The sequence below is a fragment of the Heteronotia binoei genome, chromosome 7, assembly GCF_032191835.1.
Source record: "Heteronotia binoei isolate CCM8104 ecotype False Entrance Well chromosome 7, APGP_CSIRO_Hbin_v1, whole genome shotgun sequence".
NCBI classification, from domain to species: Eukaryota; Metazoa; Chordata; class Lepidosauria; order Squamata; family Gekkonidae; genus Heteronotia; species Heteronotia binoei.
Window position 1 is genome coordinate 58250440 of NC_083229.1, and position 16310 is coordinate 58266749.

The 16310-nt window shown below is 45.5% G+C and overlaps 1 protein-coding gene across 1 annotated transcript in view; it reads right to left on the reverse strand.

Annotated features, from left to right (window-relative positions):
* The window catches only part of DNAJC5B (DnaJ heat shock protein family (Hsp40) member C5 beta), a 31695-nt gene extending 15701 nt beyond the window's left edge, over positions 1-15994 (reverse strand). Inside the window, exon 1 of the mRNA XM_060243684.1 lies at positions 15862-15994. Within this exon, the coding sequence (XP_060099667.1) occupies positions 15862-15968 (107 nt within the window). The 5' untranslated portion in view covers positions 15969-15994. The remainder of the gene's footprint in view (positions 1-15861) is intronic.
* Between the last annotated feature and the right edge of the window lie 316 nt (positions 15995-16310).

A 16310-nucleotide genomic window follows, 5' to 3' on the forward strand; every position in this document is an offset into this window, starting at 1 on the left:
GATATGTTACAACTATGTGCTATATGAAACTGAGGAGGGGTGTCAGTATTGTGAAAGACAATGACAGTTTCTAAGCACATGCTGGGAAAGTGAAAGTAACTGATTTGCCAGGTAGATCATCTAGGTGACAGGAGGTGGCTGCTTGCCAGATTGCATCAGCCTGGACAGTGTCAGCATGACTCAGCAGCAAGCTGATTGGTCACCTGGGGAGATGAATTGTATAAATGTACAGAGACACTTTACTATGTGTAGGTTATGTATGGTGGTGTTGCAGCGGAGCATTCTGTCGGTTTGGAGAGTGGAGGTGTAAATAAATTGTATATAGTAGTTTTATTACTGCTGTGTGCAAGCCTTCATTCTTTGCATCACTAAAGACCACCCTCACTAAACACTGGCGCATCAACAATCAACCTTTTCCCCTTGCAATATGGCAAGTGTCTTATTGATGGTATTATAGCTTGCATGACCCAGATGTCTGTGCAACCTATGAATGCACCTACTGTGGGGTTGCTTATTCCACACTGTCTGTGCCCTTCCCACCATCTGGTCTAATACATAAACATTTTCCTTCAATACACCCTTTGCCAATAGTTTGCTTGCTTTTAGTATCTTATAGCCATTAACATCAAAGGATACTGTGAAACCAGCTGCTGCTAATGCAGAGACGCTTAACAAGCTTGTCTCCAAAGTTGGCACACACAGCACATTAGCAAAGGTATGCTTTAGTCCTGGAAAATGCACCGTTCCTTGGCAAAGCACTTCAGCCTCCTGGCCGTCTGCTAGGCTTACAGTTTTTAGACTTGCTGGCTTAGTGTCCTGCAACAGTTCCTCCTTGCAGCAAAACATCTGCGTTGCTCCAGAGTCTATAATCCACGGCACACTCTGTAGCCCTGAGCCAGTTCTCACCAGAGTTGCTTGCTGCGTCCTTCAAGACTGCCGGCCTCTTCTTTGCTGAGCACAACTTTTCCACAAATGTCCAGCCTGCCCGCAGATGTAGCACCTTTTCTTCTTAACTTGTAAAGCTCTCTTCTCCGGCTCTGCCTGCCAGCTGGAAACGACTCCTCTGGGCTTCTTCTTTCTCTGGTCGCGGTCAGCCTGCTCTTTGCATTCCAGCTGCCTCTGGTCTTCAGCCAGGAGCTTTCCAGTTATGTATGGCAAAGTCAGTTTATCCGTATCCTGGCCCTCAAATGCCATTCTGAGCATGTCAAATCTCTCATGAAGAGAACTGAGGATTAGGTACACTTTGTCCTGCTCAGGCATTATCTTCCCCCGCTGCTCTAACTCCTGGAAACACACAGACATACCGTCGAGGTGGTCCCTTATCGACTCCCCGGCCAGCATGCGTTTCCTGTACAGCTTCCGAGTTAGAGATATCAGTGAGCCTGCTGATTTCTGCACATACACGGCCTTGAGGACTTCCCAAGCCTCCTTCGCGTTCTTGTGCCCTTGAACATGCACCAGCTGGTCGTCAGACACACTCAAGATGATTGTGGCAAGAGCCTTCTGGCCCTGGCCGGCCTCCGCCGGTGTGGGATCCTCGGGAGGAGCAGACACACAGTCCCACAGCCCCTCTCACTTCAGGAAATGCTCAAGCCTCAACGACCAAACATTATAGTTGGTAGTAGTTAGTTTATCCACCAGGACAGTAGCTGCTGCTGTAGCCATCCTGCTCAGCCTCCGACGTTCAGCCACTGCTAGTCCTCTCCTCCAAGACAGCTTCTGGAGCACCTCAGCGTCCTTCTTCACCACCTCTCACAAAACTTACTGGCGCAGCGGAAGCGTGCTGGGCTCATAACCCTGTTGATGCGCCAGTGTTTAGTGGGGGTGGTCTTTAGTGACGCAAAGAATGAAGGTTTGCACACAGCAGTGGTAAAACTACTATATACAATTTATTTACACCTCCACTCTCCAAACTGACAGAATGCTTCGCTGCAACACCACCATACATAACCCATACATAGTAAAGTGTCTCTGTACATTTATACAATTAATCTCCCCAGGTGACCAATCAGCTTGCTGCTGAGTCATGCTGACATTGTCCAGGCTGATGCAATCTGGCAAGCAGCCACCTCCTGTCACCTAGATGATCTACCTGGCAGATCAGTTACTTTCACTTTCCCAGCATGTGCTTAGAAACTGTCATTGTCTTTCACAATACTGACACTCCCGCTTTTCCAACTGATCTCCAGCTGGCTGAGGTCAGCTCCCCTGGAGAAAATGCAACCTGTATTCACATTTAATATCTACTGCATACTGCTGGCAAAATGTACAATATATGTACACTGTAATTACATATATATATATATATATATATATATATATATATATATACATTTATTTCGCAAAAGTTTTCATTGTACCTTTTTTCCACTTATGTTTTTGAAAATTTTATTTCTTATAAAAATTAAACGATAGCCTGATAGTTGTGGGTGGGCCCCCTTTGTCTCCTGGCAACCAATATTTTTAGACCCAGTCTGCCACTGGCTTGGAGTGTGTTTGCTCAGCTCTAGCCAGTGCATCAACTGTGTCCATTCATGGACCAATCATATCTAGCCACAATGATTCATGCTTAGTTACAACTGGACCAGGTTATAGCAATGAGCTTTATTTGGAGTTTCCCCTAAAGAGCATTTGGAAGCTGCAGCTAATGCAGAATGCTGTGTCTAGACTGCTTGTTGGCGCCAGCTATTGGGACTACAGCAACTACATTGGCTACCGATCTGTTCATGAGCCCAATTCAAGGTGCTGGTTTTGTCCTTTAAAGCCCTACATGGCTTGGGACTAGGGTACCTGAAGGATCATCTAGTCTCATAAATTCCTGCCCAGGAATTAAAATTGTGAGGAGATGCCCTCCTGACTGTCCCACCCGTTAGAGACTCTCACGTGATGAGGAGATGAGAGGGCCTTTTCCATCGCAGCCCCACAATTATAGAACCACCTCTCCAGGGAGGTGTGCCTGGCCCCCTCATTGTTACTCTTCAGGAGGCAGTTGAAGGCATTCTTATTTAGGACTGCATTTGGATTACTTTTTATTACGGGCAGTTCTAATTGGAGTTTTTAAACTGTGAGTTATGGGTTATATAATAGTTGTGTTTTGTCATGTTTTATTTATATTATAAGCTGCCTTGAGTTCCACAAGGGGGAAAGGCAGCTAATAACTTAAATAAATAAGCATATAATGGGAATAAGATGCATTACAACTGGAAGAGATCTCTTAAGAGATGACAGAAAATACTAAATGAAGGTGGCAGGAGAGAATACAAAGTTTGAAAAGATCAAGGTGGTCCCTTGTGCAAGCTCCGAGTCATTACCAACCCATGGGGTGACATACAGTCCAGCAATAATTCCAGAGAAGGAAAGGAAAATAAAGTAATGCTCCAAAGAAATGAGATGGCATAAGAGGAAGGTACTGAAAAGCCTGTGTAACAAGGTTAAGTAGATTAAGGGAAGGATTTTTTAAAAATATGAAAATAGGGTTGAATCCCTTCTCTGCCATGGAAGCTTGTTTGGGAGACCTTGGGCCAGTCACACACTCTTAGCCTATCTCATTTTACAGGGTTGTTGTGAGAATAAAATGGATAAGCAGAGAACCATAGAAGCCATTTTGGACCCCCATTGGAGGAGGGAAAGATGGGATATAAGTAAATGTGTAATAAATAAATGTACTGCCCGGTGAATATTTCCCCTCCCTTTGTTGCTAAAATTCCACTTGCTATTTTTCCAAAGTGGGATCAATACTGTAATGAAACTTATTTCAATTAAAATTTAGGGTTTAAATTTATTGGTTTAAAAGTTTCTCCTGAGAACAGGACACGCAACAGAAAGGAAACTAGAAACATTGAAAACACTGCTTTAAAAATAAAGTCACAAAAATGCCAGAGTATGGATTAAATAAAGACTTTCCCACCAATCCCCCCTTCTACTTCAGACTCTGCCCCGCAGTCATTCCTCTGGTTTCCCCATCCCCCAGGAGCAGCATTTTGTGGAGATCAGTGGGTTGCCATGGGAGAGGAGGCAGGAAACTTCCATTCGGACACTGGAAAACTTAATCTAGATTCCCCGCTTATGTTATTACTATAACAACAGATAAAGTTGAACTGCAGAAAGGAAGCATAACCCCCTAAGCAGCACATGCTTGAATAGAGATTTCAGTAAGAATTACACAGAGAAGTGGATAGAAAGTACTGAAGTTACATTATCATGTTGGAGTGCATGGCACAAATCTGCCCTTAAAAAGGTAATCCCCTGTGCAAGCACCAGTCATTTCTGACTCTGATGTGACATTGTTTTTACAACGTTTTCATGGCAGACTTTTTACAGGTGGTTTGCCATTGCCTTCCCCAGTCATCTACACTTTACCCCCAGCGAGCTGGGCACTCATTTTACCAACCTTGGAAGGATGGAAGGCTGAGTCGGCTAGCTGAACCATGAGCCAGCTACCTGAACCCAGCTTTCACCAGGATCGAATTCAGGTCATGAGTAGAGCTTGGACTGCAGTACTGCAGCTTTATCAAAGCTACACCTCTTTCCAAGGACTTGTGTCTTCCCAACACTGCTAGGGAATGGGTCAAATGAAACATGAAAAGTGCACTGGTGTTAAGGCTGTGTGTGTGAAGCACCTGTGGCACACAGATAATTGCATCCCCATTATGAAAACAATTACTTCCCACACCCCAATAAAATTTTCCAGAGATATTTGGCATTCTGTTGCGAAGGCTAGTTTGCTTTTATATCAGGTAATTAGCAGGTGCCCTCTAGTGGCAACAGAAATAATTGATGTATTGTTTCTTGAAGGCTTTGAGGTTTCTCAAGAGAAAAGAGGCTTTGAGGTTTCTCAAGAGGAAACTGTCCCAGTCTTTATTTCTTACATTATATCCCACCCTTCCTCCAGGGACCCCAGAGTGGCATATTGCTCCTCCCCTCTCCCATTTGATCCTCACAATCTGAGTTTATGAGACATAGAGAAAGCAAGTGGCTCAAGATCACCTGTGGAGATGGCAGTTTAAGGATTTGAAAACAGACCTCTCCAGTCCTAGACAGTAGTCCAACTGCCTAGTAATCACTACACCACCCTGGCTCTCCAGTTTGCAGTCTTAAGCAGAGCTACACTTTCCTGATCTCACTGACTTCAGTTGCACTGTATTCATAGCTGAAATGGGAAGAGTATCTAGTGATGCTCACACTCATAAAAGATTTACAGCTAGTACAACAACCAACAACTGGCAGTAATATTAGAGGGGTTTTTTAAAAAGTAATGAAACAACAGCAAATACCTTACCTTTTTTTGTTAAAAACAACAACACAGGACTTGAACAGTGTTAAGATTTTCTTGGTCTTAGTCTGGAAACATACCACTTAAATCAGACTCAACCTGGCAAAGTGTCAGCAGTGGTCCGCTTCGTTTACAGGGGCCGATATGCCTTTGCTGCTATTCATGTCTTTGATGCTAAACCTGTAGCCTAACTACTCTATGGAATTCCTAGTTGGATTAACACTTTTAATCAGAGTGTTGTGATGATTCAAGCATCATTCCTACATCATACCCAAATTGTGTTGGATGTGTAGTCATGGCCCTGGGAATAGATGTGTCTCTTAGAGATAAGGGCCTGGCTCCAGACCTTAGAGTGCTAGCTGCACATCCATTTTTAATCAGAATACCCTACCTATGTATATACTATGCTCTTAGAAACTTACTGAACAATTGGTCGTATAAATTTTAAGGAAAATTAAATCAATTGGAGCACCACTTGATTTGATCTATATGCTCAGCAGCTCAGGAGATAGCAACCTTTTCTCTTTCTGCGCTGTCAGAGGTTAAGAGATATTGACAGGCAGTCCTATGCAGGAGCGAACAACTTGCTCTCCCTTGGCCTTAGATATCATCTCTGACTTTAGCTGCATATTTCTTCCATTTCAGAACGCCTCAAATCCACTGAACCTTTCTGCTAGCTAGGCATGACATTTTGCCTACTGCAGTTCTCTACGGCAGATATTTGCGGATGTCTCATACCAAAAGGCTCTGCCAATGCTGGGCTAGAATCCCTGAAACCATATTTTTTGTTTTACTCTACAGTCACCATCATTATGAGCAGAGGAATCTTAAAATTAGCTCCCTCATCCATAATTTTATTGGTCACCAGGGCTTTTTTAAAGCAGGAACGCAGTTCTGGCTGGCTTGGCATTGGGGTGTGTGTCTAACTATGCAAATGAGTTCCTGCTGGGCTTTTTCTACAACAAAAGTGCTGTTGGTCACCCTGACAAGTGGCTTGTCTCTTACCTTTTATCTGATTGAAATTCCTTTATCAAATTTTTAAAAATCAAACTTTTAATTCCTTTATCCCTAGTCAAGTTACGGGCAGCCCAATCCTAACCTCTGTGGCGGCCAGCTGTGGTGTAACTGCGGTGCTGCTAGTAGACTTCCTGAGGACTTCGGCACGCTCAAGTGTGGGGAGGGGAGAAGCATAGCTTGCCATGAGGGAGACTGTCGCCATGCCAACTCCACTGGCGTAGGCGCGAGAGGTGGAGGCAGCCAGAGGGGAGGGTCAGTGCACCTCCCACAGATTGGCCAGTCCTGGTGCATGCGCCGCGGCTCATGACAGTCAGGGGTGGGGAGAGGCGGCCCTGGAGAGGCTGATTGCCATCCCCAACCCACCGCCTGACAGAGAACAGAGCCAATCACGGACAGACTGTCAAAGGCAAAGGAGAGACGTATCACCAACACGGGGAGGGAACAGGAGTGAGGCTGGGCATGCACGCACGAGAAGCCTGGCTTGGTGTTGAGGTGGGGGCAGGGGAAGGGAAGGGGAAGTGTGAGCTGCATGGCTGGCCATTCCCCCGGCTGCCCCCACCTGCTGTCAGACTCATGCCAATGGCAAGCGGGCAAGGGAAGTCTTGTGCCCTCCCAGCGAGCCACAACCAAACAGGAAAAACAAAGTGCAGGAGTCTGCAATCAGGGAAACCAGGCAAAAGTGTGTACTGGAACAAGTAGACAGTCGCAGCATGCCACCGCGTCCCACAGGGAAGGCCTCCCCGGCAGGGACACAGAGTCTCACCCTGACACTACCCGCCATGTGTGGGGAACCCCTCCCCTGGTGGCAGCAGGACACGGAGTGCGAGGCGCCAGCCAAGTGCCTATAGCATCGACCCCTCCCCTCTGAAGCATGCCACAGGGCGAGGGGGGGAAAAGACCCTTCGGCTCCCCTATCCAGCCTCTTGTGGAGGTGGCTCATAGTTCACTCCGCTCCCCAAGAAACAAGAACGCCCACCTCTGAGACATCCCCCCCCCCCGCCAAGGATAGAGTGGCAGAGCGGAGGGGCACACAGAAACGGGAGACAAAGGATGGCACGGCTCAGACTTTATTCTGCTGGAACAGAGTGCAATGGTATCCCAGGTGCAACTTGGGCAGTCTCACTGGGGGCGGGGATCCACTCAGAGTGGCAGGCAGGAACAGCTGCCTGAGGGGGTGGGGTTGGAGCCCCTATGTTGAATTCCCACCTGCAAAACAGACACATAGATCAAGAGCACCTGCAGGAGGGGCAGCTGAAGTAGGGATGGTGTTTCGACCGAGGACTCTCTTAAGGGGACAGCCTCTGCCCCACCTCCCCACAGGCATGGGATCAGCTGCGCCCCTCCCCCACCAGGGGAGGGGAATGCAGCAGAGGACAGACCTGGCAGAGGCCTGGCAGCAGCAGGGGGGGCTAGCAACCCCCTCCTCAACCTGCTGCCTGGTTCAGCTACCAGAAATGCTTGCCCACCACGGATCCTCAAGCGAGGGGAAGATAGTGAGGGTGCGCAGTAACACTTACCTAGCCATGGGTGACCATCCTCGTGCGCTGAACCTTCAGAGGTACCTGTTGAGACCTGGAAATAAGAGCAGTTAGCCCCAGGGGAGAAACCTTGCTCTCCCCCTCACAAGTCAAAGATACTGTCTAAGCAACCTAGCCGTGTTGTTGCCCGTCACCAAACTGCACTCTAAGTCTACGCAGCAGGGAGCTCCCCAGCAGAGCCCCTCGCTCACATGCCTTTCCCTACCTAATGGGTTGTGCATGGCCTGAGTGAGAGGATTTCTAGGCAGTGGTGATTGGATGCTGGGGAGGGGGCTTGCCCAGCTCAGTGTGCACGGGGATTGGTGAGGCAATTACACCGCTCCCTAAGGGGTTTGCAGGCTCCCACAGCGGTGGGGCCACTCTTTGTTTTCACTTTCAATGAGCGTCTATGGGATACACCACCATTCTTGCAGACGTAACTTTACTCCTCTCGGAGGGGCATGTCATGGCCCGAACTCCTTAGGGAGCCACATAAGCCTGGCCGCGCACCTGACTCCTCCCCCTGTTGCGCTGGCATGGCTTCCTCCGCCGGATGTACGCCTCCGCTCGGGTGGAGCAGCACTCAGGCGTAGCCCTATGCCGCCAGCACTCTCGGGCGGAGTGGTGCTCCGGCGGCCCCACGCCCATGTAAGTCCCTTCCAGCACGGCAGAACTTGACTTACGCAGGTGCAAATACAATTTCCGCCAACGTGGGAGAGGGTTTGCTCCCAAAGCATTTTGCCTCCCCCCCGCATAGGTCACAGAAACCAACTGGAAAAAATTCCAAATAACTTGCTTTCCTCTTTGTCATACTGTCTCAGTTACTCCAACTTCCCAACCCACTTTAAACATATTCTACTATTTATATATAATTGTAATTAATGCCTAATAAAGGTTCTGACTAACTGACTGACAGTACTGTTCATGTTCAGCATGTTATGGCACCATCACTGTACACCGTTTTGGATAACAAAAACTTCCAAGGGAAGAAGACATGTTTTCCCAGTTCCATCTTTTCCATGAGTACTAATAGACGTTCAATCCTGATGTCTGCTTAACAGCCAACAACTGACAGTGATATTATGGGGGAGGGAGTGTCAATTAAAAGGCAGGGCTTTTTTTCTGGGAATGTGGTAGAAAAGAGTTCCAAAACCTCTTCATAAAAAACAAAATTAAAAAAAAATGTTTAAAAGTGCATGAATTCCAACAAGAAAAACCCATGTTTTTCTCTAGCATGGGCAAAGCCTTTCAGCATGAGACATCCTTGAGAGAAAAGCTGAAAGTCTTGAAAGTTCCAGCACCTCTTCCCCATCCCCCACAAAAAGCCCTGTAAAAAGGAATGAAACAGCAAATGCTTCACCTTGCTTTGTTCAAAGAAAAAGGAACAGTGCTGATATTTTCTTGGCCTTAATCTAAAAATTTAGTCTGGAAATTTCAGAAACTCACATCTGCAGCTGGGTGTGGGTGGTAATTTTGCAAGAGCATGGAAAAAGAGAGTGTGGAATTCACCTTCTGAAGAAGCTTGGTATTCTTTCTCTTTGCAAAAAGTATGGTGCCAAGGGGTGCCATACTGCCCACCAATACCTTTCTTGGTGTCCACCACAAGTTCCTAGAAAGTAGGTGGGGCTGCTGCCCAACAGGGCTTCTGATTGGCCAATTAAGATCTGATTGGCTATGCAGATTAAAATAATATTGTTTCAGTGGCAGCTGCCATGACAGTGTTTGTTTTATTTTCTCTTTTAAAGTGTATTTTTAAACACTTTCCCTCTTCTCCTCAGCTCTTGAGCTTCCTCTCTGGGTGTGGCTCTACTTCCTGCACCAGCCATTTTGTGGTTGTACCCTCTACTCTGTGTCAGAATTCCAATGATACCCACGGGCTCGAAAAGGCTGAGAACCCCCGACTTGAAGGAATGGGCTCCTGAAGTGGAGATCTATCAGCTCATTTGAAATTTGAAACATTTGGTTAACTAACAAATTGATACCAGTTGGTTGAAAATTGATAACAATTTTGGTAGAAAATAATCCATACAATTATAACATTTAAATACTATAGGTGTTGTCATTTTGGCAAAGAATACGCTAACTAATGGCAGTAGGAAATTTGGAGTCAGGAACTGTAGGATTATGATACAGCATTGCGAACTAGTTAGTTCAGCAGCAGGACAGGAGTTTCATGAAACTAATTAACACAAGTGAAAGGATCAGTTTAAAAAATATAAGAGGATGACTCATCATTTTGCGTTGCAAGTATTTACAACCATTCCATTAAGTGTGAATCCCTCTGATATTTCCACTTTATTCAGAAGCGGCCTCTGTTTTTACCTGTAATTGCTAATAAAGATGGATAAAGCACCCCTGTCAGTTTTACCATAGATTTCTATGTAAATCATCACTATTCATGTACAATGCAAAATGAAATCCACTTTACTTTGCATTGTTCCATGACAACTCTCCCCTTCAGGGATTAGAGCATCTTAGTCCCAGCAGAAGGTGAAATCAACACCAATATAAACAAGCAGGGGGCCTGCAAAAAATGACTAGGTTCAGAGGCAACCATAAATTTAATTCTAGCAATCAGCAGGGAAAGCTTCTAAGTGCCATCCTAAGTGGAGTTACACCTTTCTAAACCCCACTGACCTCCACTAGAAAAGTGTCAGTCTGTTTTGGATTACACTGTAATATAGGCTACTATAGAAAGAACATTATAAAACCATGCTAGAAACAAGAGAACGTATCAATCCTCTGAAGAAATTGGAGAAAATTATCCAAAGATGCTGTAAACTTTTTTGTTATTTTTAGAAAGTTAGCAATCCCTCCCCACACCAACAGTTTTTTACAACACCTTTGGAAATCTCCTTGTGTTTCTTAAGAAAGCTATAAACAGTCCTGGAGGACAGACAGTGCCTCTGTCAAAATGGTACCAGTACGTGTTTGATGTTGAAGCGTAACATCTGTGTCATGGGTTGGAGGGGAAGAACTGTTGAAAAATAAACTACAATCACTCACACTTATTGCCTGCTGTGGGTTCCCCTTAAGGGTTCCCTGCTAGAAATGCACACATTTAAAAAAGATGCACTTACTTTGCTTCTGTGAAACAAGAAACGAGGAAGCAAAGACTCATTAGTTAGTGGAAACAAGTGCAGGCAGGCAAAATGTGTAGGCTCACCTCCGGGAAAAGACCAGCCTGGCTTCAGCCATCAGCTGGAGAAAGAACAAATGAAGAGAGTTTGCATCTCTTCCCCTCCCAGAAAGAAAACTCTGCCCAGTTGCCTTGAGACTGCAGATGTGAGGACACCATGATGTTTGCTAGGGTGGTCTTAGCCATGGAGTGACCAGGGAAACTGCCCCTAGCCCTGCATGGGAAGGGGGCAACTGCTGAGCTATCCTGGTTTCCACCTGCACCAATGCCACTCCTGGGCTCTCTGCTGCTGCTGCTGCAGCAGACAAAGATGGTAAAGGGTGTCACAGTGGTGAGCAGCAATCGGTTGTAGGGGTGTGTGAGGGGCAGCCCCACTGACTTCTAATGCTGCAACTCCAGAAGTGATGACAGATGCAGCCTCTATCCCTTGCATCATAGCCTCTGGATTTGTGGTGTTGGTAGTGTCATTCCAGCAGTTGCTAGCAGGACAGTTACCCTCCCCGCATTGCCCTCCAGTTGATTGCTGGTCATTGCCTTCAAACCACTGCTGCTGTGACTCCATAGGTGATGACAGCAAGGGATGCTTCATCCCACACCACTGTTGTCTCTGGAGTCATAATCAGTGGCCAGCAATCAACTATAGAGGGTGTTGCCCTTATAGGTACCTTACCAACTGCACCCAGTGATATTGGGGTTCCATACTTGACTTTTGCCCAGGATGCCAGAATCACTAAGACCACCCCAGTCTCTACCAGTGACCAGAGATTCAAGGACTACTACTGAGTAGTGTTGGTATTTTAGTTTATATATTATTTATAAGCCACTTTGACAATAATTTGGTCAAATGGTGAGGTATGCATTTTCAGAATAAATAAATAAAATATACTGTACAAAATATGCCATTGGTTACATTGTATTTAAGTAAATAGTAACATAATTCCAAATATCAGTTATTACACAGTTTAATTTATTATTTAGTCATTCCACCTTTGCTCTGTCTGATCAAGCTTTTCAGCACCCATTTGATTAATTCTTTTGAAGAAAAAATTTGGCAAAAGAAAAAGCTTTAATTGGACAGACATCATTGATCTTCCAAACCTGTACCCACCATACTATATATGGTAACTCAAACCAGTTCTGAAGATTGTTTACAACTTTATTTATTTATTTACAACCTGCCTTTCCCACGATGGGCTCAGTTGTAACTATGGCTTTGTGTTACATACAAATGTAGCTTAATTCTAGTTTGCATTTTACTGGTATTTTACATCTAGCCTGTGACATAGGGCTGTTCTGCGCTGGTGTTTTGCCTTGCTTTCACTGTGTATTTCAATTGAGTTTAGTCTCCTGCCAAGAGCAGCTCAAAGATGAGGCCACTCTAGCTTTCAGCCAGCACTTGCCAGTGACAAGCCTTTCCCTACCTTTGGCCTTGACCCTTCCTTGCAACAGACTCTTCTTTCTATTTTGTCTCACCTCCACTTTCTTAAAGACACAGCTATGCGGCAAACTCCTCCCATATGTCTGCAAGGGAGAAATAAAGCCCTATCTTGATTGCCTACAACTCTAGAAACAAAAAAGTCTCAGAGGAGTTGGTTAGGTCTTTTGTTGGTCTGGAGACTCTGGTACTGATCATTCTGGCAAGGGCCAGCCTGTCCACTAGGCAGGCCTAGGCGGCAGCCTAGGACCCAGGCCAGGGGAGGGTGCCAGGTTGGGCAATTTGTATTGCCCTGGAGGAGAGGCCCCTGGGAGCCCAGAAGAGGCTGCATGCTGCCCAGACTCTTCTGCGATGCCTGCCCCACCCCACTGCCGGAGGCGTGCGGAGGTGTGCAGGCTGCCGCATCACTCTGCTTCTGCTTTCGGGAGCAACAGTGCTGCAGCACGCACCCTCCCCGGCCTCTGCTTTTGCCCGTGGGGACAGTGGCGAGGGTGCGGGGGAGTGGGGTGCCTTGGGACGCTCCTGATTCTGGCTATGTGGCAAGAAGATGGTGTTTACATGGAGACCGAAACATTCAGGGATCATCATGTATAATAATATATAATAATTCTCCTATGGTGGTGGCCAAATGGAGCTCTCCCATTGCTTACAGATGCATTCCATGCACTCAACAAATAATTGGCCCATCACAGCTCAGTTAGTGTCTCTGGCCTCCCATTGGCTGACTCCCTTGCCCTCACCTACTTCAGTCCCAGGAATGTTTAACAAACTGCCAAAACAGTCTTACCTCAGAGACGGATATGTTTCCAATGCTTCTCTCTGTCCTCTCTGTCAACTGGCCTCAGACAGGGCTGCTGCTTTACTGTTGCCTCACAGAAGGCATTGTGGCCACTGTCAGCAACAGATCTCTGCTGCCCCCAAAATGGCCCACACAGACGGCCTCCCAACACATGCCGCCTCTGAAGGCCACTGAAATAGCCAGGGAGCTGCTGCCATAATGCAATTAGGTGGTGACCTGGTCCCACCAAGAGTATTTCCTCAGAGGCCATGGCTGCTGCCTATTTCCTGTTGGTTCCTCTCTCCCTCCTTCCCACAGCCTTGCCCCTGGACAGATGAGGACTGGGCCACTGGGGAAGCTGCTAGCCAGAGGCTGTTGCTAGGCAACCAAGTCAGAGACTTTCAGCCTAACCTACCTCACAGGGTTGTTGTGCAGATCAAAAGGGGGAGAAGAGAATGATGTAAGCTGCTTTAGTCCCTACTGTGGAGAAAAACTGCACTTTTAGGTAGAGTCTGCAAGCAGCAGGGAGGAGATGGAAAGCTGAAGTCAGATCAGTTCCCCTACAGAAAATGGCCATCTTGAAGTGCATACTCTATGGCAGGGGTGGTAAAACTTGCTTAACACAAGAGCCACATAGAATAATTGTCAGATATTTGAGAGCCACAAAACACGAACATCAGATGTTTGAAAGCAGGCAGGCAGGCAGGCAGGCAGGCAGGCAGGAAGGAAGGAAGGAAGGAAGGAAGGAAGGAAGGAAGGAAGGAAGGAAAGAAGGAAGGAAGGAAGGAAGGAAGGAAGGAAGGAACAGGAAATATCTCCAAATCCCTTTTCATGAAAGACTCTGTTCCTGCGGTGCAAACTCCCCTGATATAATTTTTCACCTACTGAATAATTGTCATCTATATGAAAAACCCCATCAGGAATTGTTTCGCAGATTCTCTCCTCCTACTGTCAATCAGAATGATTTGTCTTTCTGTCAGTTTTTCCTGAATGACTCTAAGTTGGGAGTTGGGAAATGCAACGTCTGCTGCAAGCACCTTGTAGGCCCTAAAGCTGAAAAAAGATCCTTGGAAGTTTTCCTGGGAGATTTCCACTGAAATTGGCTGTAGGAGTTTATTTTCCTGATTTTTGCCACAGGGAAACTTTGCTTTTTCCTTGGTTAGTGTCTGAGCAGTGGATGGGGGCATAGCAGTCTATTGCCAGTCTGTGATTAGCCAAAGTTTTCTGGGAGAAGCGTCCCTGTCCTCATAATTCTCCACTGTCTTCCCTTTCCCCTGGGGATCATCACAGACAAAAAGCCATGCAGGCAGGGCTGGACCTCCCACTAGGTGACTTACGTGATTGTCTAGGGTGCCACTGGTCCAGGGGCACAGAACTGGACCCCCACCACCACCAGCGGGGCTTTCTTCTTGCTTTTGTACCCTGGACTCCATTCTATCCTATGGATCTGGCCCTGCATTCAGGTCAACAGCTGCTATAATAAAACAGGAAATTAGAAGAGATTTCACTTCTCTCTCTTCTGAGGAATATATGTACAATATGAATCATAATATTTATAGGACCTGACTCAGATTTCTCACCTCTTCAAAACTGTCTTTTCTTTCTTATCCAATTAACATATTTTTGTTTGTCAAGAAAACGTTCTTAAAAACATGTAGGCAGTATATTTTAAAGTCACAAAAATCAGATGCTGCCTATATGGGACATTCAGTCTCCTTTCCCTTAACCCTCCCAGGAAATATTCCTCTGTTCGCTTTCTCCACATTCTGGTCCCCCCACTTGTGTGGATTTTTTTTGTCTCCATGGGGGTTTGATGGAAGGGAGCAGTGACTCTCTTTTTTGATCCTCAGAAGATGGGCATGGAGCCCCACTTAAAATGGAGTTCAGTCATACTGATTAGGGAATGAGGCCGTAGCTGGAGATTAGGAAAAAGCACTCTATCTATATATTGCCTCATATTGTATGGATTATTTCACCTGCTCTCTGGGACCCTATTAAATTTATTGATAGCCTTTCTGTAGCAGAATTGTCAACTTTTTGGTATTTTATGTTAGGACGTTACGATTCTCAGAAAACTGTCACAATATATTAGAACACAGAGCAGGAGATAAATGGAGAATTATTTTATGAAGGAATTGTGGCAAGTATTTACTTTTCTGGAAGGGAAACCCTATACTGGAAAAGCCCTAAATGAAACATGTTCATACTGATGTTAGCACATTGCATTAATACTTGTAAAGATACACATGGAAAGAAGAGGATGAGAGTTGGTGATTATTATTTATATTGTTTTGTAAAATTAAAATAAATTAAAGCTGTTCCACTCAAAAGAAACCAAAAATAGGGCAGGCAATTAGGAGGGATAATGCACAAATTAGTAACAAAAAGACAGGAATGCTCAGGAAAGGCTGTGTGGGATGTGATTACTTGGTGGTGCTCATTCATCCCCCCCCCCCTTTTACAGAAGTGCCCCAACAAAAATAGTACAGCAGTTTTTAATGGTCCAAAAAACTCTTTGTCTCTGTTGTTCATCTGAGGCCCAGAAATACATGTCAAACCAACTGAACGGTATACATTATTTTAAGTAGTTTTTACAGTTTTATTATAAACCTCTGAAAGCCATAAAATACCTTACCTTCTTAAAAATATGTAGGTATTATTCGGGATCTCAGTTTCACAAAGGTTTAGAACTGTCATAAATACCTGTAACATTTCTTGATTTCATCATGGGCGGCCCCTTTTGTTAGGCCTAGGATATCATACAATGCTTCTCCTGATGTAGATAAAGCTCGCTGCCTTTGTTCAGCCATCTTATCAATTCATTTCCAAGAGCTCTAATGTGGAAGAAAAGACACCACAGGGCTAATGTTTCTGAACAGCTAGAGAAACAAGCAAGCCTTGGATACTATACAGCAGGGGTACCCAATCCCTGGTCCGTGGACCAGTACCATGCCGTGAGTTCTATAACTATTTAATTATATATTACAATGTAGTAATAATAATAATAATAATATGACATTGGATTTAAATCCTGCCCTCCACTCTAAATCTCAAAGTGGCTCACAATCTTCTTTATCTTCCTTCCCCACAACAGACACCCTCTCAGGTAGGTGAGGATGAGAGAGCTCTTACAGCAGCTGCCCTTTCAAGGA